At 42.3% G+C, this 27574-nt stretch overlaps 2 protein-coding genes across 4 annotated transcripts; one reads left to right on the top strand and one right to left on the bottom strand.

Moving 5' to 3' along the window:
* Nucleotides 1-13550, top strand: atp2a1l (ATPase sarcoplasmic/endoplasmic reticulum Ca2+ transporting 1, like). Of its 2 annotated transcripts, XM_054749709.2 has the most exons (24): nt 1-344; nt 993-1010; nt 1249-1331; nt 1951-2055; nt 2652-2790; nt 3491-3571; nt 3656-3741; nt 3828-4125; nt 4222-4388; nt 4473-4561; nt 4638-4740; nt 4820-4951; nt 7630-7746; nt 7819-8037; nt 8123-8234; nt 8331-8554; nt 8683-8903; nt 8997-9199; nt 9286-9371; nt 9449-9582; nt 9667-9784; nt 9878-9995; nt 10239-10283; nt 12879-13550. In XM_054749709.2, exons 1-23 carry the CDS (start codon nt 227-229, stop codon nt 10241-10243), a joined length of 2976 nt encoding a protein of 991 aa, XP_054605684.1. In that variant the 5' UTR covers nt 1-226; the 3' UTR covers nt 10244-10283; nt 12879-13550. The 2 variants fall into 2 exon arrangements, with proteins under 2 accessions (XP_054605684.1, XP_015818714.1); XM_015963228.3 differs by lacking the exon at nt 10239-10283 and having other exon boundaries at nt 12879-13089.
* sult1st6 (sulfotransferase family 1, cytosolic sulfotransferase 6) lies at nt 13478-27574 on the bottom strand. Of its 2 annotated transcripts, XM_015963240.3 has the most exons (7): nt 27155-27574; nt 24526-24654; nt 19416-19513; nt 19110-19236; nt 14757-14851; nt 14159-14339; nt 13478-13881 (listed from the first exon to the last, which is right to left on the bottom strand). In XM_015963240.3, the coding sequence occupies exons 1-7, from the start codon at nt 27339-27341 to the stop codon at nt 13769-13771; spliced, it is 930 nt and encodes a 309-aa protein (XP_015818726.1). In that variant the 5' UTR covers nt 27342-27574; the 3' UTR covers nt 13478-13768. The 2 variants fall into 2 exon arrangements, with proteins under 2 accessions (XP_015818726.1, XP_015818727.1); XM_015963241.3 differs by lacking the exon at nt 24526-24654.

The following is a 27574-nucleotide window of genomic DNA, read 5'->3' as shown; positions in this document are numbered from 1 at the left end:
TGTCAGTGGGGTGTTCCTCCCATCTTGAACCCTCCATTGGTATAAAACCCTGATCGTGTACGCACTCATTCGCTCTTTCTGTCAGTCCAGCACTCCTGAATTGGAGAGTGCCACACTTCTAGGTGAGGGTGGTGGACCAAGGGTAAAAACTGCAGAAACAATAAAGAAGTAAAAGAGCGTGGATAGGCACGGTTAGTCGGCCAATCCCTTGTCTATCCAGAACAGGATGGAGAACTCACACACAAAGACCCCGGCAGAATGCCTGGCTTACTTCGGGGTGAACGAGAACACTGGCCTTTCTCCTGATCAGTTCAAGAAGAACCTGGAGAAGTTTGGCTACAATGGTGAGAGTATGGGCATCGGGTACGGGGGCTTTGCCTGTCAGTGCTTTTTTCTGTCAGAACCTAAAAGTGAACTTCAACAACTGCAGAGAGTTGTTTTAAAGAAGTGTTTCAACAGCTGGTAAATGTAAAGATGTTGGGAGGCAGAGGAACTGAGGGCTACAAGGAGCTATTTAAAGACAGCCAGAGAAGATGGTTTGACAGCGAGGGAGACAGGTGATGGCTCAAGAAGCTTCCTGGGTGATATATGGGCAGGCACGAACAGGAGAGGCAGATAAATATAGGCTGGGTAAAATGAGGAAGTCCTTAGATGGTTTATGGATTAATGATTCATGACATTGCTGATCAATAAGCACTGGAATGGTAGATCAGAGAGAAAGCTAGGTCATTCTACTGCTTTGCTGCTTCGGAAAATTGTAACGAGATACACGCTTGCTTTTGTGTTTGGGTAATCTTTTCCTTTCATTTACATCACCCAGCTGCAGTTTTTATCAGAAGGTCTGAGAGACCTGTGAGCTTGTGGTCACACTTTCAGCTGATGATTAGAATTTGGCTCAGACTTTTGTTAAAAACTCAACTAATTGTGTGCTTTATATTCTCTTTGTCTTCCTGTCCACTCATTCCTGAACTCGCTACACCTTTAAACCCCAGAGCTGCCCGCTGAGGAAGGTATGTAATGATTTTTCACACCTGTGAACTGCAGAACAGCTTAAATACAAACACACTCGCTGCAGTTTCCTGTGTGACCTCCTCAAGATCATGACATCACACCCACCACTGTACGCTTTCAGTCACTCAGTGCCAATAACTTTACTACTATCATCTTAAATCACAAATATCCTGCAAGTAATTCCTTCTCTTCCACCCATTTACAGGCTTTAACTGTTGATGTGTTTGTGTCCGGCAGGCAAGAGCATCTGGGAGTTGATCATTGAGCAGTTTGAGGACTTGCTCGTCAGAATCTTGCTGCTGGCTGCATGCATCTCTTTTGTAAGTGAACGAGTGTTTACGTCTGTGGTGTTCATGCAGCAGGACAACAAGCTGAGCTAAAGTTTTAGAAACAAATGCTCCACTCATTCCGACAGCTGATTTGATTCACCGAAGGCCAGTCACACCAAGCGGCCAACATGGTTGTTAGGACAACTTCTCACCCCCCTCCCTCCTTAGAGCCCCGCTGTGTATTTTTGAAGACGACAATTTGAGAAGACGAACTGCCAGGGCTTGTAGGAGGTGTATTAATTGCTATGCCTAGTTTTCACCCCTTCGGCCAGCTGTCACGATGGCCTTAGAAGGCGAATATTAAGGAGCCAGTGAGAGACGGGGCTCACGAACGTGTAGGGGGGCCAAGGGGTGAGGGTTTATTTTAAGATAGTCCCAAGCTGAGGAGAGAAACTAAATCCTTCGGGAAAGGTCAGGGCTTGGAGGGAAGAATGGAGGGCCTCCTCAGAAAAAAGTCTGAAGGAGAGAGGAACCATGTGGCTAAATTCAAGACGATTATGTAATCTCATTTTGATGTAACAATATGTAGAAATAATACAATCAATTCCTAACCCTTGTGAATCAGATTTTAAAAATCCCTGTGTCACTTTTCAACTCCACCACATTACAGGTGCTGGCCTGGTTCGAGGAGGGCGAAGAGACCGTCACCGCCTTCGTGGAGCCCTTCGTCATCCTTCTCATCCTCATCGCCAATGCTGTCGTTGGAGTGTGGCAGGTCAGTGGCGCATTGAGCAACAACACATATCGGTTTCGGCGATGACAGAATGTACGCAGGTTCTGGTTACCACCATGTTTTCTGCTCAGACTTGGTTGCTCCATTAGACCACTTTGAAGCTCAAAATAGCCTCTGCATTGAGCAAATACATTTTATCCCATCAGATTTGATGTAATCAAATTTTATCTTCATATAATAATTTTAGAATTTTGATTTTTTGTGAATTTGTGGAGATTTGGCTCAGAGTATTCTAAATTACAGGTGTCAAACATAATCCAAAACCTTTAAAGTATGAATCAGTGATGAAAGATGGCTATCATCTTGTCAAATGTCCAAATAAAATACACAATTACAGTGTAGCAGAGACCATCTATTGGTCAAAATCTACCTTAAGTATTTATCACAGATGGAATCGAGCTTGCTGGACAACACATTTAGGTTACTCCTGTGTCACTTATTGCTTTGTATAAAGAGCCTCTTAGAGGACGTCCCAAGGGCACAGCTAATAACATTTATGTTTAAATGAAAGGGTTTTCTGTGTGTGTTTTTTGGTGTTAGTTCGTTTAGTAAAATATACCTCCATGTGTGTGTTTCAGGAGCGTAATGCTGAAAGTGCCATCGAGGCTCTCAAGGAATACGAGCCTGAGATGGGCAAAGTCTACCGTTCTGACAGAAAGAGTGTGCAGAGGATCAAGGCCAGAGAAATTGTCCCTGGAGACATCGTGGAGGTGTCCGGTAAGAGCTGTCAAGGTTCTTGTTATGCGCAGGTGTGTTGCAAAGATTCAAGATGCAGTTGAGAGACAGTTGCAGGTCTGCTTAGGGAGTGAGACAGGAACAAAACCAGTATGTACAGTATGCTTCAAAGCCCCGTGTCTTTTTAAGGCCATGTGTGTGAGGCAGGACACGGCAGCGCCGCTGTGAAAACATGCTGACTGCAGAAAATCACGAGTATAAATACCCTCACCAGCGGCTGCCGCACTGCTTCTCCCCTTCCTGCCATCGCTCAATGCTGTTGATTTGTCAGCGCACACCTGTTGCTGCTGCAGCCGGCGATGCCCCTTCACTCCCATTGGTCGAAGCATGCCACTCAGAGCTCTGCACCATTAAACATCTGGGGGCTGTTGAGCAAAAATATAAATGCAACAATTAAAAGTGAAGGAAAAGCTTCACCAACATTTCAATAATGTGAGGTTTCTGCCAACAGGATGATGCGTGTCAAACCAGAGCAACACAAAAAGATGTCTAAAATCATGTTTACTAGAAAAATACATGTAATGTTTCATAAAACATTGTTTTACCAAAATAAACCCTCATTTTTCAAAACAACTTCCCAGTAAAATAAAATAAAAAACAATGTTACAATGGTTGATTTTCAGTAATTTATGATTTTTGTGAAATCTCTCTAAATGTTTATGATTCTCCATTGTCCCCACAGTTGGTGACAAAGTCCCCGCTGACATCAGGATTGTTTCCATCAAGTCCACCACCCTTCGTGTTGACCAGTCCATCCTTACTGGTAAGCTTTGAAAGATGACTCAGCAAATGCTTGTTTTTTTTGTTCCACCTTTTACGCATTTTTTTTTTGTTTCTTGCTGCTCAGGTGAGTCTGTCAGTGTGATCAAGCACACTGAGTCTGTTCCCGACCCCAGAGCCGTCAACCAGGACAAGAAGAACATGCTTTTCTCTGTGAGTATATTACCACTGTCCATATTCTAGTCTGTGTTGTAGCTGCTGACTCCTACACACTTACCCATCCCCTTTCTCTCCTGCAGGGCACCAACATCGCTGCTGGCAAGGCCATTGGTGTGGCTGTGGCCACTGGAGTTTCCACTGAGATCGGTAAGATCCGTGACCAGATGGCTGCCACCGAGCAGGAGAAGACTCCTCTGCAGGCCAAGTTGGACGAGTTCGGCGAGCAGTTGTCCAAGGTTATCTCCCTGATCTGCGTTGCTGTCTGGGCTATCAACATCGGCCACTTCAACGACCCCGTCCACGGAGGCTCATGGATCCGCGGTGCCGTGTACTACTTTAAGATTGCTGTGGCTCTGGCTGTTGCTGCCATCCCTGAAGGTGAGGGAACAACAAACGGTGTTTCACTACTTTCTTCTCCTCTGCTGGGTTTGACCTAGCCTTAACCTCCCCCCCCCCCCCCCCCCCGTCCTGTAGGTCTGCCTGCTGTCATCACCACCTGCTTGGCTCTTGGCACCCGCCGTATGGCCAAGAAGAATGCCATCGTCAGAAGCCTGCCCTCTGTAGAGACCCTGGGCTGCACCTCTGTCATCTGCTCTGACAAGACTGGCACCCTCACCACCAACCAGATGTGTGTGACTAAGGTGGGTATTACACCGGGGGGAGGGGGGTAAATTTGAACAAAATTGCCTTGAAGTTAATCAAAATACTTAATCTGTTTCCTCTAGATGTTCATTGTTAAGAATGTTGATGGGGACCATGTTAACCTTGATGCCTTTGATATCTCTGGCTCCAAATACACCCCCGAGGGAGAGGTGTAAGTTAACTTGTGGCATGTATCTTCTGTCTTTCTTGTGTGAGTCACCTCTAATTTGTTTGTAATTGTACTCCAGCACCCAGGGAGGTAGCAAAGTCAACTGCAGCCAGTATGACGGCCTTGTTGAGTTGTCCACCATCTGCGCCCTGTGCAACGACTCTTCCCTGGACTATAATGAGGTAAAAATTATGACGGCCTGTTTGCCACTGAGTCACAGAGAGACAATCAGCAACCTAAAAACCTTCTTTTGTTTTCCAGTCCAAGAAGATCTATGAGAAGGTCGGTGAGGCCACTGAGACTGCTCTGTGTTGCCTGGTTGAGAAGATGAACGTGTTTAACAGCAACGTGAAGAACCTGTCCAAAATTGAGAGAGCCAACGCCTGCTGCACTGTACGTTTACTCTCAACATTATCGAGATAATAACTCAGCCAGTATCAATATATGGGTTGCAACTATTGGTGACTTGCAAGGGTGGGCAGTGCGTTGGGCAGCTGGGCCTTCAGTGTGAGTTTACCAACTAAACTCACCACTCTGACAGTACAATTACCAGCCACCAGTATTATACAAATATGCAGTATGGTGTTACAAAGGTCCTGTCCAGAACACATGGATCAGGATCTCACTAATCATGCCGTATTGGAACGAAAACAGTGAGAAACTTTCTTCTATTCATCATTATACAGCAGCAGGATGTTCATGGAAGGTGCTGAGAGAGGGAGCAAGTGACAGGGCGCTGCATAGTTCAGAGATTACACATTACTGTTTTTTCATTAGTCAATAAATAAGAGCCTTTCTGTGAATTGAGAATAAATACCCTTGTTATTAAAACAAGAAACCCAATTATGACAGTTTCCATACTTACGCTGCAACTGCTACAAATATCTGCAATTCATGATTCATAATTAAATATTTGTATTTGTAAACCAAATACGTAATACTCACCGGAGTTGCCGGTTGTTAATCCATCCTCCTTTCATTTTCTTCTAGTGCTGATCTCTATGTTTTAGTTCCATCAGCAAACTAGAAAATGGAATTTCTATATTTCCTGAGACCAAATCCATCTCCTCTTCCTTCAGCTATTGTCAGCACAAAATAAGAAAATTCAAAAGTGTTAACGTGGGTAGACCGTAGCAAAGCTTGCCAGTGATATCTTCTCTCTGAACATCCAATCAGAGGACAGAAAAGCCCTGATGTCATCATGAGCCAACAGGCGCAGTGAGCAAATATAGGGAGCCTAAGTCTCCTGCCTGTCTGATCGGCTCATGGGTCCCCGGAACAAAAAAATTAAATTAGGTGAACAGGGCTATAAAAGCTATTTTTTAACCCTAACCGCTTTGCCTTATGCCCTCAAACACACTTATGTTGTACTTCAACTTAAATGAGAAATAATCATGTGTGTTTTGAACATGTCTGTCACGATTTGTTAACTTGTAAAAATTTGTAAATAAAATGACTACAAATCACAAGTCACAGATATGACATCATCACAGAATCTCTTCTCCCCCAGCATAGCTGCCACTTATCACATGGCCATATTTATTGTGGTTTTCTCCATGATCCTTCGGCCATCCTTGAAGAAGGATGCAAAGCTTGCTAAACGAATCTTCTCCTCATGTCTGATTTGATGTCAATTTGATGAGACGAACATTTGTAGTCTGCTATGTCTTTCCTCACAAAACCTACAAAAACAAATGTTGTCGCTGTTTGAAAGTAAGCACTTTCTTGGCATCAAAACGTGTCTTTAAAATTCATGGACATCATATGTGAAATCCACGGCACATTCCAAACAGGATCAGATAATAACTTTTATCGTCTCATAGACTCCCATTCATTTTTTTTACAGTAGGGGACCCATGACAGTAGATGGGTGTGTCTTAAGTTCCCTATAACTAATGAAGACTTACTCTTCTGATTATAAATGCCCTGGGCAGACACAAGACCCCTGGCAACACAGAGACTAAAATCTGATTGGGCGAACATTGAAAATCCTCAAATATGTACGGGACACGCCGGAGCCTCGAACGTTCCCAAAATGAGAAAAATTATTGGTAGCAAATTGATATAATATGATTGAGCCACCATTTTTAGGTTGCAGATAAAGGCAGGTGATTCTGATCATGTCTGATTATTCTGATCTCTGATAATGGAGAGAAGGCCTTGCTGGCTCTGATTGCACACAACTGTCAACACAAATTGCAAGAAAATACAGTTTTAGTAGGAATAACAAATTTAGCAAAAATATTTTCTCTATGGTATTTTTGTATGGTGAACTAATTGTGAACAAATGGCACATTCTCTTGCTTCGGTTTATTCACAAAGTAGGGATGTCCAGTTTCGATATAGATATCGGAAGTAATTCAATATCAGCCCAAAAACAGTGTATTGGAGTATATCGAGCTGCATCAAAAAGCTCTAATATAAGCGGTCCATTAAGGTTTACATTTTTGCAACGAATGGTTAAAAAACATTTTAAATTTTTTTCATACTTACTGTTATTGGTTCTTGTTCTCCGTTTGGGTAATATCATTTGATCAAGCCTTTCATATATTCCACACTATGAAATAAGTAAAAGTATGTATGATTTGTGCTGATATCAGATTGATATCAGTATCGGTCAATACTGAAGGCTGCAATATCGGTATCGTATCGGAAGTGAAAAAGTTGGATCGGGACATCCCTATCACAAAGTATCTTATCAGTCACCAGTTATCCATTTACCCAAATTTTTTTTTCACAATTTGGTCTCCAACCCTGTCAACATTATTTACTTCCTGACTCGCTGATACTAAGTTAAGGGAGGTTTCAGGTGCTCAACTCCTCTGTGGCTATTTTGAGGAAAACGCATCCAAAACTCCAGCGGCGTTAGAGCAAGGCCCTGCAACTCACAGATACAAATTAAGCTCCCTTGAAAACATTTTGAGATATTTCAGAACTCCCAAGAATACTGTTTGCATTTGTTGCAAATGGAAGCAGCCCAGTGAGATACAGCCTTTTGACTCAGTCTTGACTTTGGGGTCAGAGTTGAACACCTTTGTGATATAGTGTCCTCTGTGTTTATCCTCCTATAGGTGATCAAGCAGCTCATGAAGAAGAACTTCACACTCGAGTTCTCCCGTGACAGGAAGTCCATGTCCGTGTACTGCACTCCAGCCAAGGGTGACGGTGGCGCCAAGATGTTTGTGAAGGTGAGTTCCCACTTTGTTTCACTTTGAGTGTGTTGCGTTTAATAAAATGTAACCACAATGGTGTCTCCGTAGGGTGCTCCCGAGGGCGTGATTGAAAGGTGTGCCTATGTGCGTGTTGGCACCACACGCGTGCCCCTGACCAATTCCATCAAGGAGAAGATCATGTCAGTCATCAGGGACTGGGGTACCGGCCGTGACACCCTGCGTTGTCTGGCTCTGGCAACCCGTGACACCCCATTGAAGGTGGAGGAGATGAACCTTGAGGACTCTACCAAGTTTGCCGATTATGAGGTGAGAACAAAACAGCCAGATGGGCTCCATGTTTAATTGAATTTCTCTGAATACATGTTGAATACAATGAAACGTCTCTCCCCAGACTGACCTGACCTTTGTTGGCTGTGTGGGTATGCTGGATCCTCCTCGTAAGGAGGTCACCGGCTCCATTGAGCTGTGCAGGGCTGCTGGAATCCGTGTCATTATGATCACTGGTTAGTACCTGGGAGTCATGCGAGCTGACACAAGAGATGCAAACTCTTTTAATATGAAAATGCACCTTTCCTCATTGTTCCATCTTTGTGTGTCAGGTGACAACAAGGGAACCGCCATCGCTATCTGCCGTCGTATTGGCATCTTCTCTGAGGATGAGGATGTTTCTGGCAAGGCCTACACAGGACGTGAGTTTGATGATCTGCCCAGCCACGAGAAGGCGGAGGCTGTACGCAGGGCTTGCTGCTTCGCCCGTGTGGAGCCTGCCCACAAGTCCAAGATTGTTGAGTACCTGCAGGGATTTGATGATATTACTGCCATGGTAAGAGCTTTGACACAACCTAAACATAGTAAAGAGGCAAAGATTGCATGTTTTGCCGTTTCTCAGCAGAAACTTGTCTGAAAGCGGTGGCTGCTTTGACAAAGTACAACTGTCTTCCCTTGCTCCAGACTGGTGATGGTGTGAACGATGCCCCCGCCCTGAAAAAGGCCGAGATCGGCATCGCCATGGGCTCTGGCACTGCCGTTGCCAAGTCTGCCTCTGAGATGGTCCTGGCTGACGACAACTTCTCTTCCATTGTGGCTGCTGTTGAGGAGGGCAGAGCTATCTACAACAACATGAAGCAGTTCATCCGCTACCTCATCTCTTCCAACGTCGGTGAGGTCGTCTGGTGAGTTTGACCCTTTGGGACATTGCCTCTGATCTTCCTATATGAGGAGCTGACGTCTTCTCATGTCTTTGTTTTCTTTTCGTGCCACTACAGTATCTTCCTGACTGCTGCTCTGGGTCTGCCAGAGGCTCTGATCCCTGTCCAGCTGCTCTGGGTCAACCTGGTCACTGATGGTCTGCCTGCTACCGCTCTGGGCTTCAACCCCCCTGATCTGGACATCATGGGCAAGCCTCCACGTTCCCCCAAGGAGCCCCTGATCTCTGGCTGGTTGTTCTTCAGATACATGGCTATTGGAGGTAAGTAGGACTGTAGGCGCTTTTATAGGTTTGGCTTATATGTAGAAACATCTGCAGAAACTGACAGTCTTTTCCATTTATAACAGGATATGTCGGTGCTGCCACTGTTGGTGGTGCTGCCTGGTGGTTCCTCTATGATCACACTGGTCCTGGTGTCAGCTACTACCAGCTGGTACATTACTCTTAACTCTTTTCCATCCACCTTCCACGAACTAACAATGGAATAATGTTCGCATGTTCTCTGTGCAGTCCCACTTCATGCAGTGCCACGATGAGAACGAGGACTTCGCCGGCATCGATTGTGAGATCTTTGAGGCATCTCCTCCCATGACCATGGCTCTGTCTGTGCTGGTCACCATCGAGATGTGCAACGCCCTCAACAGGTACGAATAGGAACACTTCTGCTCCTGTTGTTTATACTGCTGCAGTACCATCAGATAACCAAGGTGCTCTTTTGTTTTGGGAAGCTTGTCTGAGAACCAGTCTCTGCTGCGTATGCCCCCATGGAGCAACTTCTGGCTGATCTCTGCCATGACCCTGTCCATGTCCCTGCACTTCATGATCATCTATGTCGACCCTCTGCCCGTAAGTCAGAGATCTTTACTCTGATCCACAGCTCAGTTCAGAAGCTGTGTGTCATAAACAGCTCTGACCTCTACCTCCTCCCACCCACCACAGATGATCTTCAAGTTGACCCATCTGACTACAGAGCAGTGGATGATGGTCCTGAAACTATCCTTACCCGTCATCGCTATTGATGAGGTGTTGAAGTTCGTTGCCCGCAACTACGTCGAGAGTAAGTAGTTTAACATTTTTGCTCTTTTGTAAAAAGGATAAAAAAATCATAATTCATTAATACTCTCATCTTTTAAAGTAATCATACATTTTAATAATATTTTAACAAATTTAATCGTTATCTTAATTTTGTTTCCTGACTTCATGACTTTGTGCCAATCCATTATTAATTTCATTGTTTTTTCTTCATCTGCCTGATCTTCTCTCCACCAATAACTCACTGACCCTTTTTGTTCATTTCCAGAATAAATTGCTTCAACATACCATCATTAACCTGTAACTAAACAAGGTATTCTCCAACTCAAGCTGTACTGGTGGTCTAAACTGTGTGCTTTGTGCTGTTTTTCCCAGTTTCTGTTAGATACCCGTTGTTAGATGTATGCAGATGAACAGTTCTGGTTTCTCCCTGCAGCTTAAAAGCACTTTTTAGAGAACAAACTGTAATTAAATAACACAATGACTTCCCTGTAGGGAGAACCCTGAACATTGCTATTTATTGTTATTGTTGTTTGAAACGTCATTAAGGTGAGTCCATCGTCTGACTTTGTGTCACAACGTGTGTGTTTGGTTTTCTGTTTGTGGCAGCAGCTTAAAACAGCTAGTTTAGAGGGTTTACACCATTAAATTGAGGTAAATAATTTACATTTATACTGTTTAAAATCCATTTTATAAACAATTTTCAGTAACTTTCTGCATGTTTATGTACAGTTTTTAAATGGATTTTAATATAGAAAAACCCTAACCATAATTATTTTAAGTTTTTTGCAACATTTCAATATCAGTTTGTGCAAAAATCAGTATGGCTGATGACTTTAGACTGCAATTAATCACATGTTCTTAAATTTCATGTGCAATGCATTCATGCTCTGCATCCCAAATACGTATTTCGGCCAGTCAGACAGGACCTGCCTGAGATGATAGTGGGCAGGTAGAGTCGTCGTGACAGGAGTGAATAAGAATAGAGAGGACACCCCGAATAATATCATAATATGGTAATAGTTGTGAACCAATCTTTTTAAAGTGTTCTTGGTTTACTATGGACATTTTGTGACTTTAAATACATTTTTACTAGAATTAAAGGTCAACTTCACTGAAACACCGTTTTAAATCATTCTGTGTTTTTCATGCCGGCTGAACATGAAAATATTCTCCTACCATCTCCACAAATAAAACAAGCCTGAAGGAGTTCTTCTGTGAGGCGGAGTTGCTAATGCTAACGGTTAGTTTCTACTAGCAGTTTCCTGGAAGCTAAACCAACAGCAGCTTTCCCTGTTGTGAGTCAAGGTTGTAAAAACAGTTTACCAGTGAACCACACTTTGAAACAAAAATCACAATATAAAATAATGGTGAGGCGCTTAAAAGGTGTCGTTGACTGAAAAACCATTTTCCACACCTTTAACGCCGGGGACACACCGGCCGCCGAAGCGCAAGGAGGCGAAGCGCTCACGAAATTCGGCCGCTGCTCGCTGCTCGCTGCTCGCTGCTCCTCAGTTCAGACCAGTCACTTGTTTCTCCGCTCCGGTCGAGGCGCGCCTCATAGTTTTTCTTTTAACCACTTGGTGTCCTCCATTTCCTCTCTGCCTTTTCTCTGCTCTTTTTCTCTACACCCCCCTCCCCCTTGCTGTTTGTGTGTGTTTGTCCGCGTGTGTGTGAACCTATGGTGTGAACCAGTTTTTAATAGCTGGCCTACAACTTTCTGCCTTGGTTGAAAGACACCCAAAACTACACCCCCTTCACGTGGTCACACACACACAGACGTTCGCAGTGTGTGTGTGTGTGTGTGTGTGTGTGTTCGTGTGGTTTTTATGCAGTATCTGTTTACGAACACATTTGACTATTGTGGAATTGTATTTTGAAATGCTTTATTTTGTTAAATTTACCAGCCTGCCTCTTATGTCTTGGTTTGACTTCCTGCCAGAATTGATGCGGTTCACCCGCAGCTCGAGAAAAAAATAGAGCAGACTCCGAAACGATCGCTGCACGGCGCGGGCTGGAGCGCCGGCGCGCGCTTTGGCAGCCCTTGTGGTCTATAGAATAGGATAACGAGGGCGCCGAATGAAGGCGGTCCCCGTTTCGCGGTGCTTCGGCGGCCGGTGTGTCCCCGGCGTAAGGGTGTGAAACTCTAAAAAAACAACAATTTAATTATTATTTCTGATTATAATCAGTCACTCTGAGTTTTTCATGCAGACTGAACATGAAAATAGTCTCCTACACCTATCTCCTGCATTAACTTGTGATAGAAACTAGATGGTCAAATTCTAGGATTTGAAAATTCTCACAGATATACGTCACGCTTAACATTCATGGACTCACCCATCTTGACTCACGACTGAGAAGACTGTTTTTGGTTTAGTGTCCAGAATCAGCATAGAACGTCTCTTTCAACAGAAGCTAACTGCTAGCATTAGCAACTCAAACACACAGCTGAAGCTCCTCTAGGCTTGTGTTATTTGTGGAGATAAAACATCCATGTGGCAGAGCAAACAAAGTTAGTTGTAGAGTTGCATTGCTTTTGTCCAGTCTGAGGCAAGACGTCTAACTATCAGGAAATAAGACTCCAAATCCTCTCGTTTGAAGCCCTGATGTTTGGCCAGGGTTTTGTGGGCTTTTTACGCCCTGAGTTCTGCCTGCCAGGCATTCATTCCTACTAGAGACCACTGCATTGATTAACCCCTTAAATTAAGTATACTTATAAGTTTGGGTCTCAGGAGGTTAAACATTTTTTCAAAATTTTCAGTTGATTGTTTCAATTTAGTTTTTTTTTAATCTTTTGCAAATAGTTTTTGTTTGTTGTCCAAAAACTATTTAAATTTTTTTTCTTTGTCTCAGTTTCCATCATTTTTAAAACCAGCAGTTTCTGACTGATGTGTTTTCTCCTCACTAGGTACAGAAGTTAAAATATAGAGATGTAGAAGAGGCGGATCTGAAGGGTTGAAGAGAAAGAGGCGAGAAGAGGAAGAGAGAGATAACAACCAACAGGTGGAACCATAGTGAGCCAACCAATAGAGGAGAGAGAAGAAAAACACTGGAAAATATTTTAAAAAATACAATAAAACTTATTTAAAATCTACAGAAAAAAGCCTCTTAATAAAGAAGGAGACTGAATTGGATTAAAGGGGAGAATCCCTGCTGATGAAGTTTTAAACTATTTCAGATTTTATTCTAAGACAAAGTATGTATTTAAGGTAATTTTTTGTTAATCTTGGATATTCTCAGCTGTTGTGTTTTTGTGTCCTCTGTCCATTTTCCTATGATCGACTTTCCAGCTCATCACTTTGACTCTAGTCTTTGTTGCTCGTGTCTCGTGCAGCCTCCCTGCTTTAGCTAGGCTCAGGACGGTGTGGTGTAGGGTGGCTAAACCACTTCTTACGGGCAGAAAAAGAAATGTTTAACAAACCAAATGGCTCCAGCTGCCAGCGCTCTCTCCAGGCACCACACAGTCAGCAGACTCTGATGGAGGTCTCATAAAATGGGCATGTCCACTCAGTCACAACACTTCTGGTCTTATTTATTGTTTACGTGATAAGCTCTACAATAAAGTGATGGATAAAAACTCTTTTTCTTCTATTGTGAAGCTCATTTGTATTTGTTTTTATAATGCAGTGCAGTGATTACAACATTCAGAGTTAAGACATAAAATGTGATTGTAAAAAAACAACTTTTTTTTTGGTTGTTTTAGCTTGTGCCTGATTTTACTGACTGTCTTAGTGCTGCGAGGTGTCAGTTCATCAGCCCTTTTGGTGTGTAGAGAGAACTTTCACAAGAAAAAATCCTTTAGATGAGACTCCTGAACGGTATGTTGACGTCCTTCATTTGCTTTTCGTAGTCTTCGTCAAAGATCTTTGTTTGCTCAGGGCTGAAATGGTTCTTCCAATCACCAACCTCACCTGTACATTAAAAACATCAAAGATCACGATGTGGTCAGCAAGTAACTACAAATAATTTGGGTTATAAAAAGCACAGAAATGCCTGAGATGAACTCTAGGGGGCGACATAGAGCCACACTATGTGGTGGATTAGGGGGTAATTCGGTTTATTATCCGCTCATAATGTTACTGCTTGCTAGCAAAAGGAGAATGTTTTTGCTTGCATGTGTGTGTCTGTTAACATCCCAGAATGCTCTCTGTGGCATTCCCCATTATCCCAATCACCGGACTCACACACCTTTCCTCATGAAGGGAGAGATGGACTGGTCAAACACAGGCGACGGGATGCAGGAGTAGTTGGCCATGGGGTTGTCCTTCATGTTCTTAAAAGATGTGAGTTCCACAATTTGGCTGATGACCTCATCTGAGAGTGACAAGTCCAGATACCTCATGATGCGCTCCACCTCACGACGAGGATTCTGGGGGAATAAGGAAGACAATGGTCCATCAACAACAACAAAAAAAAAAGAAGACTCCAGCACAGAGTAGAGGTTTCACATCAATATATTGTCATATAAAATGTATTTGTGCATCAGAAAGAAGTTATGCACAAAAACCGTTATTTAAAAATGACTTAAAAACTGTTTTGATTTTCAGGCATGTATTTGAGAAAAAACAACAGCTTTTTGAAATATTTTTATTTAACTTCATTGAAAATCAAATCCACTTAAATTAAGAGGAAATGTCCATTTATTTTATAAATGCGACTTTAAAAGTCATAATGTAAAATTTGTACATCTTAATTATGATTCTGAGGCACATTAACACGTTTCCCCTTCCACATGTTGTAAGTGGGCTACTACATTGTGACTAAATTAATCCAGATGTTATTTTACCTCTTTCATGTCCTCGTAGAAGAGGTAAAGGATATTCTTCTTCTCTCTCTCCATCCAATAACCCTTTACATGATCATACCAGGAGCCCCAAGACACTGGAGACAGAGACAAGCTTTAAAATATGCATTTCATTGAGTCTTTAAAGTAACTTTTATTAACGTTGACATTAAAAGTGCTACTATTAGTTCATCTGTTTAGTTTTTGTGTTTCTGCTCTTCTCAATCGATCGTGGGTGATGGCTGCTCATGCTGAGCCAAGTTCTGCTGGAGGTTTCTTCCTGTTAAAGGGGAGTTTTCCTCTCCACTGTCGCTACACACTTGCTTAGTATGGAGATTTCTGTAAAGACTCTGACACAACAAGAAAATGACTCAATGCAATCTGCTGGGCTTTCTATAGGAAACTTTTATGAACTGAACTCAGTGCACTGATTGGTAGTGTAACGTCCAGCAATGGTCAGTTTTAGGTACAGTTTGACCTTTCAACATCTATTCAACATCTGGTCAAACAGGAGACACAAGACTGCATGTGTTCCCTTTAAATGAGCCTGTCTTCATACCAGCTGGAGCTCAGAGACTCTGCTGGTATGACAACAATAACTTTCTTTCCCCAAGGCCTCCACATAAGGAACACTCCAGCTCGAATCAGTTGCTAAACCAAGAATGATTTCCTAAATCAATATGAACGATTCCATGACTTATAATATAGATAATCATTAAATAAACGTTTGTTTATTGCTACTTATAATTATATTATAATGAAATGCTTCATTAATCTGTGCTCAGTGATGGAAGTGAAATGAATGTTATGTCTACAATGATTGCAATGTGGTTCTGCAGGTTTATATGGTGAGGTCATAACATCTGCACTCACACAATAACAAGTACGGTTAAGTTAAACTCCAACACATAAATAGTCTTTTACCCAGTCAGAACATCCAGTATCAAGGAAGGGTGTTTCTGAGTTGTCTTGGTAACATCTCTCAAACCTGTCAGCCTTTGATTGGCTGTGCAAATCATAACATCAAAACCTTAAAACTGGGTCACCGTGGGTGACCTAGAGAAAGTTCCAGACCGGCCATCTGAAGCAAAACCTCTTTAACCATCAATGATTTTGACACGTCATCAAAACCTTTTTGCACCTGCGAAGCTGATGAACAACAGCTCCTGCAGAACAAAGCTAATATTGTTAGACTCTTAAAGAGTCCAAGACGCGCGGTTCCATCCAGCTGTTGTGACCTGAGACATCTCCGGACTGAAAAGTCTGTACCACGGTATTCTACAGCCCTCCGGTGCCAGAGGTCAGGCGACCCCTGTGACCTTCGGATCCACCACGAGGGTCTCCAAAACGGGTAAAGTAGACATGACAGATTGCGTCTGATGTGTCGTTGATAAGAGCTTCATAGTTTATGCAAACCAATTTTTTTTTACATCCAGAACTCAGCTTTCCTAGATAAGGAAGTTCTGACTAACACCACATTCACACATACAGTGAGGAGCATAAGTATTTGAACACCATGTGATTTTGCATGTTCTCCCACTTAAAAATCATGGACGGGTCTGAAATTCACATTGCAGGTGCATTCCAACTGTGAGAGACAGAATGTAAAACGAAAAATCAGGAAATCACATTGTATGATTTGTAAAGAATTTATTTGTTTTGCACTGCTGGACATAAGTATTCGAACACCTGCCAATCCGCAAGAATTCTGGCTCTCAAAGACCTGTTACTCTGCCTTTAAGAAGTCCACCTCTACTCCACTTAGTAATCTTAATTAGTAGCACCTGTCTGAGCTCTTTAGACACCTATCCACCCCACAGTCAGTCAGACTCCAACTACTACCATGGGCAAGTCCAAGGAGCTGTCAAAAGAAACCAGAGACAAAATCATGGACCTCCACAAGACTGGAAAGGGCTACGAGGAAATTGCCAAGCAGCTTAGTGAAAATAGATCAACTGTTGGAGCAACTGTCAGAAAATGGAAGAGGCTAAAGACGACTGTCAGTCTCCCTCGGACTGGGGCTCCATGCAAGATATCATCTCTTATCTCATCACTAATGATAAGAAAGGTGAGGAATCAGCCCAGAACTACATGGGAGGAGCTGGTCAATGACTTGAAGAGAGCTGGGACCACAGTTTCAAAGGTCACTGTTGGTAGAACACTATGCCGTCATGGTTTCAAATGGGGCACGAAAGGTTCCCCTGCTCAAGTCATCACATGTCCAGGCCCGTTTGCAGTTTGCCAATGACCCTCTGGATGATCCAGAGGAGGCATGGGAGAAAGTCATGTGGTCAGATGAGACCAAAGTAGAACTTTTTGGTCTAAACTTCACTTGCTGTGTTTGGAGGAAAAAGAAGGAGGAGTTGCATCCAAAGAACACCTTCCCTACTGTGAAGCATGGGGGTGGAAACATCATGATTTGGGGGTGCTTTTCTATGAAGGGGACAGGATGACTGCACTGTATTAAGGAGAGGATGAATGGGGCCATGTATTGTGACATTTTGAGCAACAACCTCATTCCCTCAGTCAGAGCATTAAAGATGGGTCATGGCTGGGTCTTCCAACACGACAATGACCCGAAGCACACAGCCAGGATAACCAAGGAGTGGCTCCGTAAGAAGCATATCAAGGTTCTGAAGTGGCCCAGCCACTTCAGAACCTTTGGAGGGAGCTAAAACACCGTGTTGCTCAGCACCAGCCCCAGAACCTGACAGATCTAGAGAAGATCTGTGTGGAGGAGTGGGTCAAAATTCCTGTTCCACTATGTGCAAACCTGGTTAAGAACTACAGGAAACGTTTGATCTCTGTAACTGCAAACAAAGGCTACTGTACCAAATATTAATACTGATTTTCTCAGGTGTTCAAATACTTATGTAGCCTAGTGAACTAGACCAAATTCTTGCTTTGCAAAGTTTGGTCTAGCAACGCTCCACTGGAACCTCTGCAGCCCCAACAGCATTCTGGCTAGCCAATCACAGCTCTCTAGAGGGGTTTCAAATGCATAAAGAGCTGTGATTGGTCCATAATGATGGGCCAATCATAGTGCTCTATCTGCTTAGTGAACAAATCACAGAGCTTTATCCGCTTTGTGGGCCAATCAGGGCACTCTATGCCTGGTGGGTGGGATGATGCAACAGAGTGAAACAAGAGCATGTCACATTCATTGTCCAGTAGCATGCGGAGATCATTTGAAAGACAACGGTAGAACCCGCCCCACAACTGAGAGTCGTCCATGGAGCGTTGCCTGACTAAATAATACATTTATTTAGTCTGGCATGCCAGAATAATACTTATGTGCAGCAGTGCAAAACAAATAAGTTTTTTACAAATCATACAATGTGATTTCCTAATTTTTTTTACATTCTGTCTCTCACAGTGGGAATGCACCTACAATGTGAATTTCAGACCCCTCCATGATTTCTAAGTGGGAGAACTTGCAAAATCGCAAGGTGTTCAAATACTTATATTCCTCACTATAGGTTTATACATCACATTTAGTTCCATGCACTCACAGTAAATGTTTAGTTAACTAGTCATGTTTTAATTGTTTGTAAAATAAATTCTTACTTTTATAAACCTGACTCTTTTCTGAATCAAAACGAAGTGCGTACAATTACGTAATAAAGCAAAAATCCTAGAATCTTCTAATAAATACAATAAAGACCAAGCAGGGTTGATATTTTATATTTAAATAGAGTATCACAGCTTATTGGTCATAAGTAGAGGTAATATATATCTTGAACTCTTAAAACACTCAATTTACCGAATGCTACAGTAGTTTCAATTGAAATGTTGACTTTGAATTCGCACTATAGAAATTAACTGAATTGAATTGAACTGAGATTTAAAGTCATTTTAACCTGTCAGGTTGCAATAACCACCTTTTTAGCTGATGTCTTTTATCTTCTTGCATGATACTGTCTGGGTGTTTATTAGTAAAGCTCCCAGGGAAGAAAATAATAAAACTAGGAGTGGGACTCGATTTAAAAAATTGTATAATTAAATAGAGGCTTCGTAATTAATTAATTTTGATTAATCACATTTTAATCAATTTGTGCTCAAGCAATTTTTAATTAAATATAATTTTATACTTTAATGAGTATATTTCTGTAACCACAAGGTTTATTTTATTACTTTGTTCACATTGTGGGATTTGTTGGGATGTGTAAATATTGGGCATACTCTAGACTTTCTGCCTCATCTAAAGCATGAGTATGTTTCTAATAAAACTGTTTAAAATTAATTCATTAAGGATCCTATGAAATACAACTCACCATTATAAGCCTCCAGACACTGGTTTAACTGGTTTAACCAAAGCTAACAGGAAGACAAAGGAATGTAACTGAATCCACTCACACTCTCCTGTCATGAACTTGTGGATGTAGCCGGCAAAGGGTCCCGGTTCAGGCTGCGTCTTATTCATCAGGTCAAAGTAGTAGTAGCTCACCAGGTTGTCTTTGGCATTGCGTGCCACATAGATAGCCTTCAGAAGATACATGAAAAAAAAAACATTTACAGCAGCAATAAAGCATTTGATGGAGTTTAGTATTCCTGTTGACCCTTAACCCCAATAACCGGTGCTCTATCTCAAAACCTTTCACCTCTGTCACTGGCTGGTTAGAGACAACAGCACAGATAAACCTGTCAGAGATCATGTCTTACCTTGCATTTGTTCTCCCAAAAGGCAGGAGGCACCAGCTTGAAGGGAAGGTGGGTTTTGATGAGTCGAGGTGGATCCATTTTCTTCAGGAGATCAAGACCTGCAGGTTTAAAACTAGAGCATTTATAAAAGGCTTAAAACACAATTATTATCCAAACATTTGTGATACAAGTACTAAAATGCTTTTAAAAACATGTTTAAAATGTACTGATATTCTCTAATGCTACTTTCACATTACCATTTTACAATAAGGGTTCATTTACCTGCATAATGGTCACTACAGTGGACAGGTACTCAAAATTGTTATTTATTTGTTTTTGCTATTAAGCACAGCTGTTGAAGACTTTATTTTATTTGAGCCCCTCCATTTGGACTTCCGTAAGCCAAGCCAACATATTTCATGCTCAGAATGTACGCTGTCCACTGAGGTGGACATGTAATGAACTATTTGTAAATTATAAAATTTTACAAAAATATTTGTTGAAATTTGTTTCATTCACACCTAAAGACGAATGAAAAAAATTGTTTAAAAAATCATGGTTGAAGATTTCATAATTCATGCATCAAAGGGTTAAAGGTGTGGAACACTTGTTTAATCATTATTCCCACTCCCAGCACGTCAAAAGCAAAGACTTGGTCAGCCACCCTCCGTGTCAGACCCCTGACGCCAAAAGTGCCCTTTTTCGTCACTTATGTGGGAAAAGGGTTTTTCCCTTTTCTGACTGCAGATCCCAATGCAGCGTAAAACTGACACGATGGGATATCGCATAGAGGTCGTACCGAAGAATTCAGGAGTGCGCATATGTGTGGACTTAATTAAGTTGAAGTAGCCTGTGCGCCGAGAGAAGTTCATTCTTCCATCCGTGGAGGAAACACTGGGGAGACTGGTTGGAGCCAGAATTTTTAGTAAGCTGGATGCAAACATGGGGTTTTGGCAGATTCCCCTAACTGAAGATTCAGCTAAATTGACAACTTTTATCACACCCCTCAGACGCTTCTTCTTCAAACGGCTACCCTTCGGCATAGCTTCAGCTCCCAAACACTTCCAGAACCAGATGGCGACCGAAGTCACAGAAGGATTGGAAGGAGTAGTGTGTCACATGGACGACGTGCTCGTGTAGGGCCGCACGCAAGAGGAGCACGACGCTCGCCTGCATGCCGTGCTGACAAAAATTCAGAAGGCTGGAATCACCTTGAACACCGCAAAGTGTGACCTGTCAAAGTCTAAGGTGAGCTTCCTTGGTCACGTGGTCTCTGCCAGCGGCATCAGCCCAGACCCGGCAAAGACTGAGGCGGTGAAGAGGACGAAGGTGCCGACAACTGTGAGCGAACTAAGATCATTCCTTGGGATGGTGAACCAGCTGGGGAAGTTCATCCCACAGCTGGCAGAGAGGGACAAGCCACTACGAGACCTCCTCTCTAAAAAGAACTGCTGGATGTGGGGTGCCGAGCAGGTCAGAGCTTTTCAGGATCTAAAAGCGCCACCTGTCCTAACCATGTATGATCTAGGGTTGTCACGGTAACCAGTGTAGCAGTAAACCCCGGTAAAAAAGTGGACAATAATAATAACCGTCTTGTTTTTAAAAAAAACAAAAACTATCTCGGTGGGTTACCGTGGCTGTGGTGTAGGCGCGGTGACCCTTACCAGCCACCGTATCATCTGCTGAAGTTGCTGGTGGCACATGAGTGCTTTGTTGTTTACAACCAAAACAGACCCCCTGATGATCTTCTACATAAACACGTGTAGAAGATCATCGGGGGTCTTTTGTTCCCTCTTCAGGGGGAAACTCCCACTGGGTTTAAATCTGGGACTCTCCACCATTTGACCTTAGAACTGAAGAAGCCTCTCGGATGAGAGGTGAAACGTCTTCAAGCAACTCAAAAAAGTCCAGACGCTTTTCTTTCAAAGCTCATTAGACTACAATGACCTGGATGACTGAGAACCTTCACAGTCAAATCAAAATAGAAGAGCTAGGCCGGTAAATTTGACAAAATAAAGACATTTTTCAAAATAAAACACGGCAAGTGATAAATGTGATCATTTTTGTCTGTTTTTGTTTTCTAAACAGGCTAGAGAGATGAAAATAAACAAAGACACAAACACACACACACACACACACAGTCCTGTGGAGAAACAGCCTGGCCTGCCAGACTCGTCCTCTGTTTAATTCTGCACAGAGAAAGAGTCTGGTAACTCACAGGCGGAGAGGCACATGAGGGGCGGGACTAGGCAGCTCAAAAATAACCAATCAGAAAAGAGACGGAAATGCCGACTGTACCACGCAACGCTGTAGTAAAGATGTAGTAAAACAGGCGCCTGGCAACAACGCACACTCCTCTTTTTTTTTTAGAAGAAATGCTTTTAGCGCTTCTACTTGTTGTGGTTTTAAAGACATTTGAGTCATTTAGAACAGAGGAAAGAGCCGCAGCGAACTCCGCCACTGTCTTTGTTGTTTATGAGAAATTGAGCGTCGCTGTGTGCGGCGTCTGCGACGCTGTAGTTTTTCAGCTGTTGTCAAAAATGGTGTCTGGCGACGGAGCAAACATCTTTCTTTAGAAGAAAGGCTTTTAGCTCTTCTACTTGTTGTTGTTTTAAAGACTTGTTTATTTAGAACAGAGTAAAGAGCCGCAGCGACCATGTTTATGACAAACTCGGCGTGATGGTGTGTGATGTACGCTACTCAGCGCTGATTGGCTCGGTTAGAATTCTCCCGGGGTGGGGTTGTTTGAACAGGAGAGTTCCCAGACCCTTTCTCTGTGCAGAATTAAACAGAAGAGGAGTCTGGCAGGCCAGGCTAGAGAAGCACAGCGTTTCCATCATTTAAATGCAGGTTTTACAGCAAAAGATGGATTTAATAAATGTGAATGCAAACAAATACATTTAATTAAAAGTTAAATATACAATAGTGTAACGTCCAAAAGGGTCAATTTTCACCTATATATTGATCAACATAATAACCTTTCATCTATAGAAATAAATCCACTTTCTGTTTAACCTTCCAAGGCCAGAAGGTTCTTCTCAGTGCGTGTTTACATACAAGAAAGACATAAAGAAAATGTCAAGGTTCCTGCACTCTCTGCGTGAACGCCAGACGTCAACATTCTTCACTCTGAATAAGTAAAGACTCCATGATTTTACAGTTATAAGTTAAATAATCACATGTAATTAATGAACAAGATGTTTAAATGAAATGTTTGAATAATCTGTGCTTAAACCATGAGGAATTTAAAATGAATATTGTTCTCACAATGATCCATTTATATCACAAATCAGTATGTGTTTGATAACAAGTTAATCATTGTTTACTCTCATACACATTACAATAAGATACATATTAAGGTTAACATTCACCTCACATAAGAGTGTTAAAGATTCTTATTCACAGTGTTGAGAAATCTTTGTATCTAAAGGAGGGATGTTGGTAAATACTCAGAAACGTGTCAAATTCTGATTTGCCAAACTTGGCCACAACTCATAACATTGGAGTTTAATAAAACAAGAATCACTTCCCGATTAATTCAGTTTCCAGCTGAGTCCTGATTCGGCCAAATCGGGAAAGAAGTCTCTTTTGAAACAATCTCCTTTGACCTTAATTCCAAAACCTTTCTGCGACGCTGCAAGTGATTACAGACACAACAGCTCATTTCAGAGCTACTTAAACTCAGACATCCACCTTGGACACCTAACCCGCAGACCCCGGGTTGCATCTCATGGCTGGGGAAGCTGAACTCAGAGGAAGCTACTAATCTCTGAGTATTGTGGTTTCGACATCCGGTGACCTCACCACTCTGACCGCAACCCTCCGGACCGCCTGTCACGTTGAGGGTGTGGATGGCGGCGGACCATGTGTGGTGGAGCAGATCAGGAGGCAGGAATGCAGGCACGGATGAAATAAAAGTAGTTTTAATGGCAGAGCGGGAACGGCAGAACAAAAACAACGCTGACAACAAACAATGATCCGACAAAGACTGATACAAGAAGGGGAAAATCAGGAACACATGGGCGGATTAACACGGGGCAGGTGAGAACAATAAAAACCAATCAGGCAGGGGAGAGACACAGTCAGGGAGGCAGGAGCAGATTGTGACAATACCAGGGTATCATAAGCCTGCATACTGGTGACTGATGAGGTTTTTATCAATAACTAACTCTCTAGTTTATAACAAACAACAAATTCTTTTACACCCAGATTTCACAATTTCTCTCAGATACAAAGAGCGGTTGCTACAACATCTAGCTTCCATCACAACATCTCACATCCACCACATCTCATCATGACTTTGCAGCTGATGTGATCCTGGCGTAATGCGTGTAGGAGACTACTTTCATGTTCAGCCTAGAAACTTAGAGTGACCTATTATATTAAAAAATGATCATAAAAGTGTTTTTTTTTCAGTGAACCACACCCTTAATGTTAGTTGGTGCATTGTTAAGCATTAATAACCAAAGGGTCCCTTTAATAACGATATCATTATTGTTAACTATTAAGTGTCCTTAAAGTTAGGACAAAGGGCGGCGCGGGGGTGGGGGGTGGGGGGGTGGGGGGGGGGGGTGCATTAATCATTAACAGTTGTTAAAACTTTATTTAGAAGTTCACTTATTCATAATAATGCATTCAGTAACATTAATAAAGGGACACTTATTGTGAAGTGCTACCTGAGTTTTTTCTGCGCAGCCTTACAACTTTCAGATACAAATAATGAACAATGTAAAACTGGTCTTTCAAGCAAGGCGTGTGCTGCAAAAACTACAGTTGGAAAACTGTATAAAATGTGAAACACATTCTAATAACTTATAGTTTCTGTTTAGTTTGAAATGAAGATGTTAATTAAACTATTAGGAGAACCTGCAAACAAAAATAATCTGGAATTTAGAAGTTAGGATGTTTTTGCTTGAGTCACACTACTATTTCCATCATTTATTTCTAGTTTAACAGCTCATGGATCCAGATTATTAACGAGGAAATAATCGGATTACAATATTCCTCCAAGGTTTGTATTTGTGGGTTTTCACAAGCTGGAGTGAGAGGTATTTGGAGTGTGTAGCCTCCTGTCATCCATGGTAAATTTCAGCTGTATTAGAAGGAAATGTAATCAGTCAGAAATACACACCTGAGGGGATCGGCGGAGGGGAGCAGATTTCTAGGAAGGGGCTGCGGACGGGGGTGGGGGCTCTTTTGCAGGCATCGGCGTCTCCGTTGTGAAGAAGCAAGTCCACTATTTCCTGTGTCCACGTGGTCCCTGGTTCGCCAAAATTACACGGATACTTAACTCATTTTTTAATTCCTGGAAAATACACTTTTAGTTTTTTTTTCCCATAAAACATGTGATTAAAAGCTTTCTGAACAGCCTCAGTTTGGGAAGTAGCGTTCATACAGGACTGATGAGCTAACGGCTAGTTTAAGAACAGCCAAGTCCACAGCTTACTGCAGCCATCTTAAAACAGATTAAATCTCTGGTTTATACACGTCTCTGCCAGCTTAGCCACAGAGGGATGCAACGTCATAATGTGTCAACGCAAGGGCTCTGCAGCAGTCCCACAGAGGGTCAAGGACATAAGTCCCATTTTTTAACTGTATGTCAAAAGAGAGAGTGCAAGCTTTTGGTTGGTCAGGACAGCACTTCCGATAAGTTTCTCATCAAAAAAAGGGTGAAAAAGATATCTGACGGCAGACGCAAAGTAGATCCAAAAATGTTTTGAGAAAGGAGTAAACTATTCATGGAAGGACATTACAGGAAATGTTTGGATTTTGGTTTGGAGGTGGCAACCGCATGAAGAGGTGAAGGAGAATGTGGCCCACATTTGTTTTAAACAGTCTTTGAAACACATAAACACAATTTAAACACACAATAAGGAGCCTAAGTCTCCTCCCCTTCCGATCGGCTCACGGGTCCCCGAAAGAACGTAAAAATGAATGCAAGTCAACGGGGCTATAAGAGCAATTTTCTAATCTGATTTGCCTTAGATCCTGGATCACACACATGCTGTACTTCAATTGAAATGAAAAGTAATGATGGCTGTTTCGACCACACCAGTCATGTACTTTGAGATTTATCAGGATGCAAAATTAATTAGCAGGACTTCAAATCAGACATCGGCATATCGCATATGTGACGTCTCCACATAATCTCTCATCTAGCGTAGCTGCTACTTACCACATGGCCAGATTTATGGTTGTTCTTTCCTCCTGAAGGAAGAATTTGAAGTTTATTGAACTTACAGCCATTTTTTCTCTGCTTTTCTTCGTGTCTGGTTTGATGATGTCACTTTGGAGATGCAAGTTTGTAGTCCTGGACATATTTTCACACAAAATCTACAATAACTTTTGCCCCTGTGCGAAAACGAGCATTTTCTTGGCATTTAAATGTGTATTTACAATTCACGGACTTCAAATGTGAAATCCATGGCACATAACAAGCGGGCTTAGAAAATAGCGTTTTTAGCCCCATTGACTTGCATCAATTTTTTCATTTTTCTGGGGACCCGTGGTCCAAAAGTAGATGGGCGTAACTTGGGCTCCCTATTGTAAATACGCCATCGTGGACCAGAGATGTGGCTGCAATGGTGGCACTATGCCCTCTGTTGTCTTGGAGGGGAATTGCATTGCAATGAAGAAGTCTGAAAATGTCTCTGTCAATATGCATGTGCAACTCCTGACCCGAGCTAACGGAGACGCATAAACCAGGCTTAACGTTTCACAGCAACTCATATGGCATACTTTTATAAACCTTTCCACCTGCTGCCAGCCTTACAATGACACTTATCTACCTGGTGTTCACTCATTATTAACATCAACAGCAGTTAAATGTAGCAAAGTTTTCCATGAATTTGTTAGAATTTCTGCTGAAATAACTATAAAATATAAAACTGATAAAGATGTAAGATTTTTTTTTAAATAATGTAGAAATGGCTTTACGTTTTAGGAGATTGGCGCTGCAGTTTTACACTTTGGTCTTGCATGAGCTCAGCCTAGCCGTTAGCTTATCAGTCCCACATTTTTTTCCAAAGCAAGGCTGTTCAGGGAGCCTTCAACAGTTTCATCCTAATTATTTAGGACGTTAACACAGAAGCACTCTTTAAAACATTCCTTTAAAAACACGTAGAGCGCCAAATCCTTTCAGTCTGATCTCATCTGGATCACTTTGATCAACATCTGTTTGGTAAAATTCTGAAAACACGTGAACCACATTAGCTTAGCCACCTTGAGCACTTTTGCACATCAGAAAACTGTTTTGTATTTCTGTGCAGCTTAATTATTGGTTCCAATAATATTCCTCATTCTTCATCAAAGGGCTGAACAGGGATTTCTCTGCAGTGACTGACTTATTTTCTTTTTCGTTGCACCTGTATTATACAACCCGATCAGTGCAACTCATTCTCTCATTTTAGCATTACTGTAAATCAACAAACTCCTCATTAGTTAAAGAAGCTTAAACAGTACCAGAATGAGAAATTATCTCCTCAGAAATTGCACCCTGCATTGAATATGTGAAATAAAGTTTAAATGTGGCGCTAAACGCTCATCTGAAACACTTGTTGTGTTTGTGAGACACTCATATTTTATTGGACTTAGAAACTCTTTGACCCAGAAGACGTAAAGCACACATTTACGCCTTCAGGGACTGATGAGAGAGAAGAGATTTAAAAGGTCTGGAATAAAAATATTCTTGAGAGACATGTTAAAGTGCTCCGTTCAGACCGATTTGGTCCTGCGGAGGTCTAACGCTGCGTCTGGAGTACCTGCTTTGGGGTAGGTGGCGATGAGCAGGTCTGATGGGTCGGGACGGAAAGCCCAGATGGAGTCCCAGTTGTAAGCAATGTGGGACATGAGAGGAACGTCTTGGATCTTGATGACGGGGAAACGAGTGATGGCGGAGCCGGCCTTCTCGATGGCTTCCTTGTAGGATAATTCTTTCTCCTCTGTCATCGTTGACACAAAAAGATCAAACTCCACAGGTCTAACAGTGAAACGTCTCCAGTGAGGCCAGTGTGCTGCGTGCTCCTGAAGGTCTGACTCCAGCAGCCGGCTCCGTCAACATTCACGGCTGGTTTGCTCCTGTGCACTCCTCATAAACCTGTCAGAATATTTCCTCTTACGTGACTGCCAATCCCACAATCACCAGGTACACTTCCTTGTCGCCGTCATTATCCCCTCCTCTT

Source organism: Nothobranchius furzeri, chromosome 16, assembly GCF_043380555.1.
Source record: "Nothobranchius furzeri strain GRZ-AD chromosome 16, NfurGRZ-RIMD1, whole genome shotgun sequence".
Taxonomy (NCBI): Eukaryota; Metazoa; Chordata; class Actinopteri; order Cyprinodontiformes; family Nothobranchiidae; genus Nothobranchius; species Nothobranchius furzeri.
The sequence above is the reverse complement of the archived record's forward strand: the minus strand, read 5'-3'. Positions and strand labels throughout refer to the sequence as shown.

What these genes read in the sequence shown, in the direction of transcription:
- atp2a1l (XM_015963228.3), top strand. Translation starts at nt 227, where the DNA reads ATGGAGAACTCACACACAAAGACCCCGGCAGAATGCCTGGCTTACTTC. An exon ending in CTGTCGTTGGAGTGTGGCAG is followed by an intron (nt 2,056 to 2,651) that starts GTCAGTGGCGCA and finishes TGTGTGTTTCAG; the next exon opens with GAGCGTAATGCTGAAAGTGC. An exon ending in GCGCCAAGATGTTTGTGAAG is followed by an intron (nt 7,747 to 7,818) that starts GTGAGTTCCCAC and finishes GTGTCTCCGTAG; the next exon opens with GGTGCTCCCGAGGGCGTGAT.
- sult1st6 (XM_015963240.3), bottom strand. Translation starts at nt 27,341, where the DNA reads ATGACAGAGGAGAAAGAATTATCCTACAAGGAAGCCATCGAGAAGGCC. An exon ending in CCCTCCGCCGATCCCCTCAG is followed by an intron (nt 19,514 to 24,525) that starts GTGTGTATTTCT and finishes TTAAACCTGCAG; the next exon opens with GTCTTGATCTCCTGAAGAAA. An exon ending in TTTGGGAGAACAAATGCAAG is followed by an intron (nt 19,237 to 19,415) that starts GTAAGACATGAT and finishes TATCTTCTGAAG; the next exon opens with GCTATCTATGTGGCACGCAA.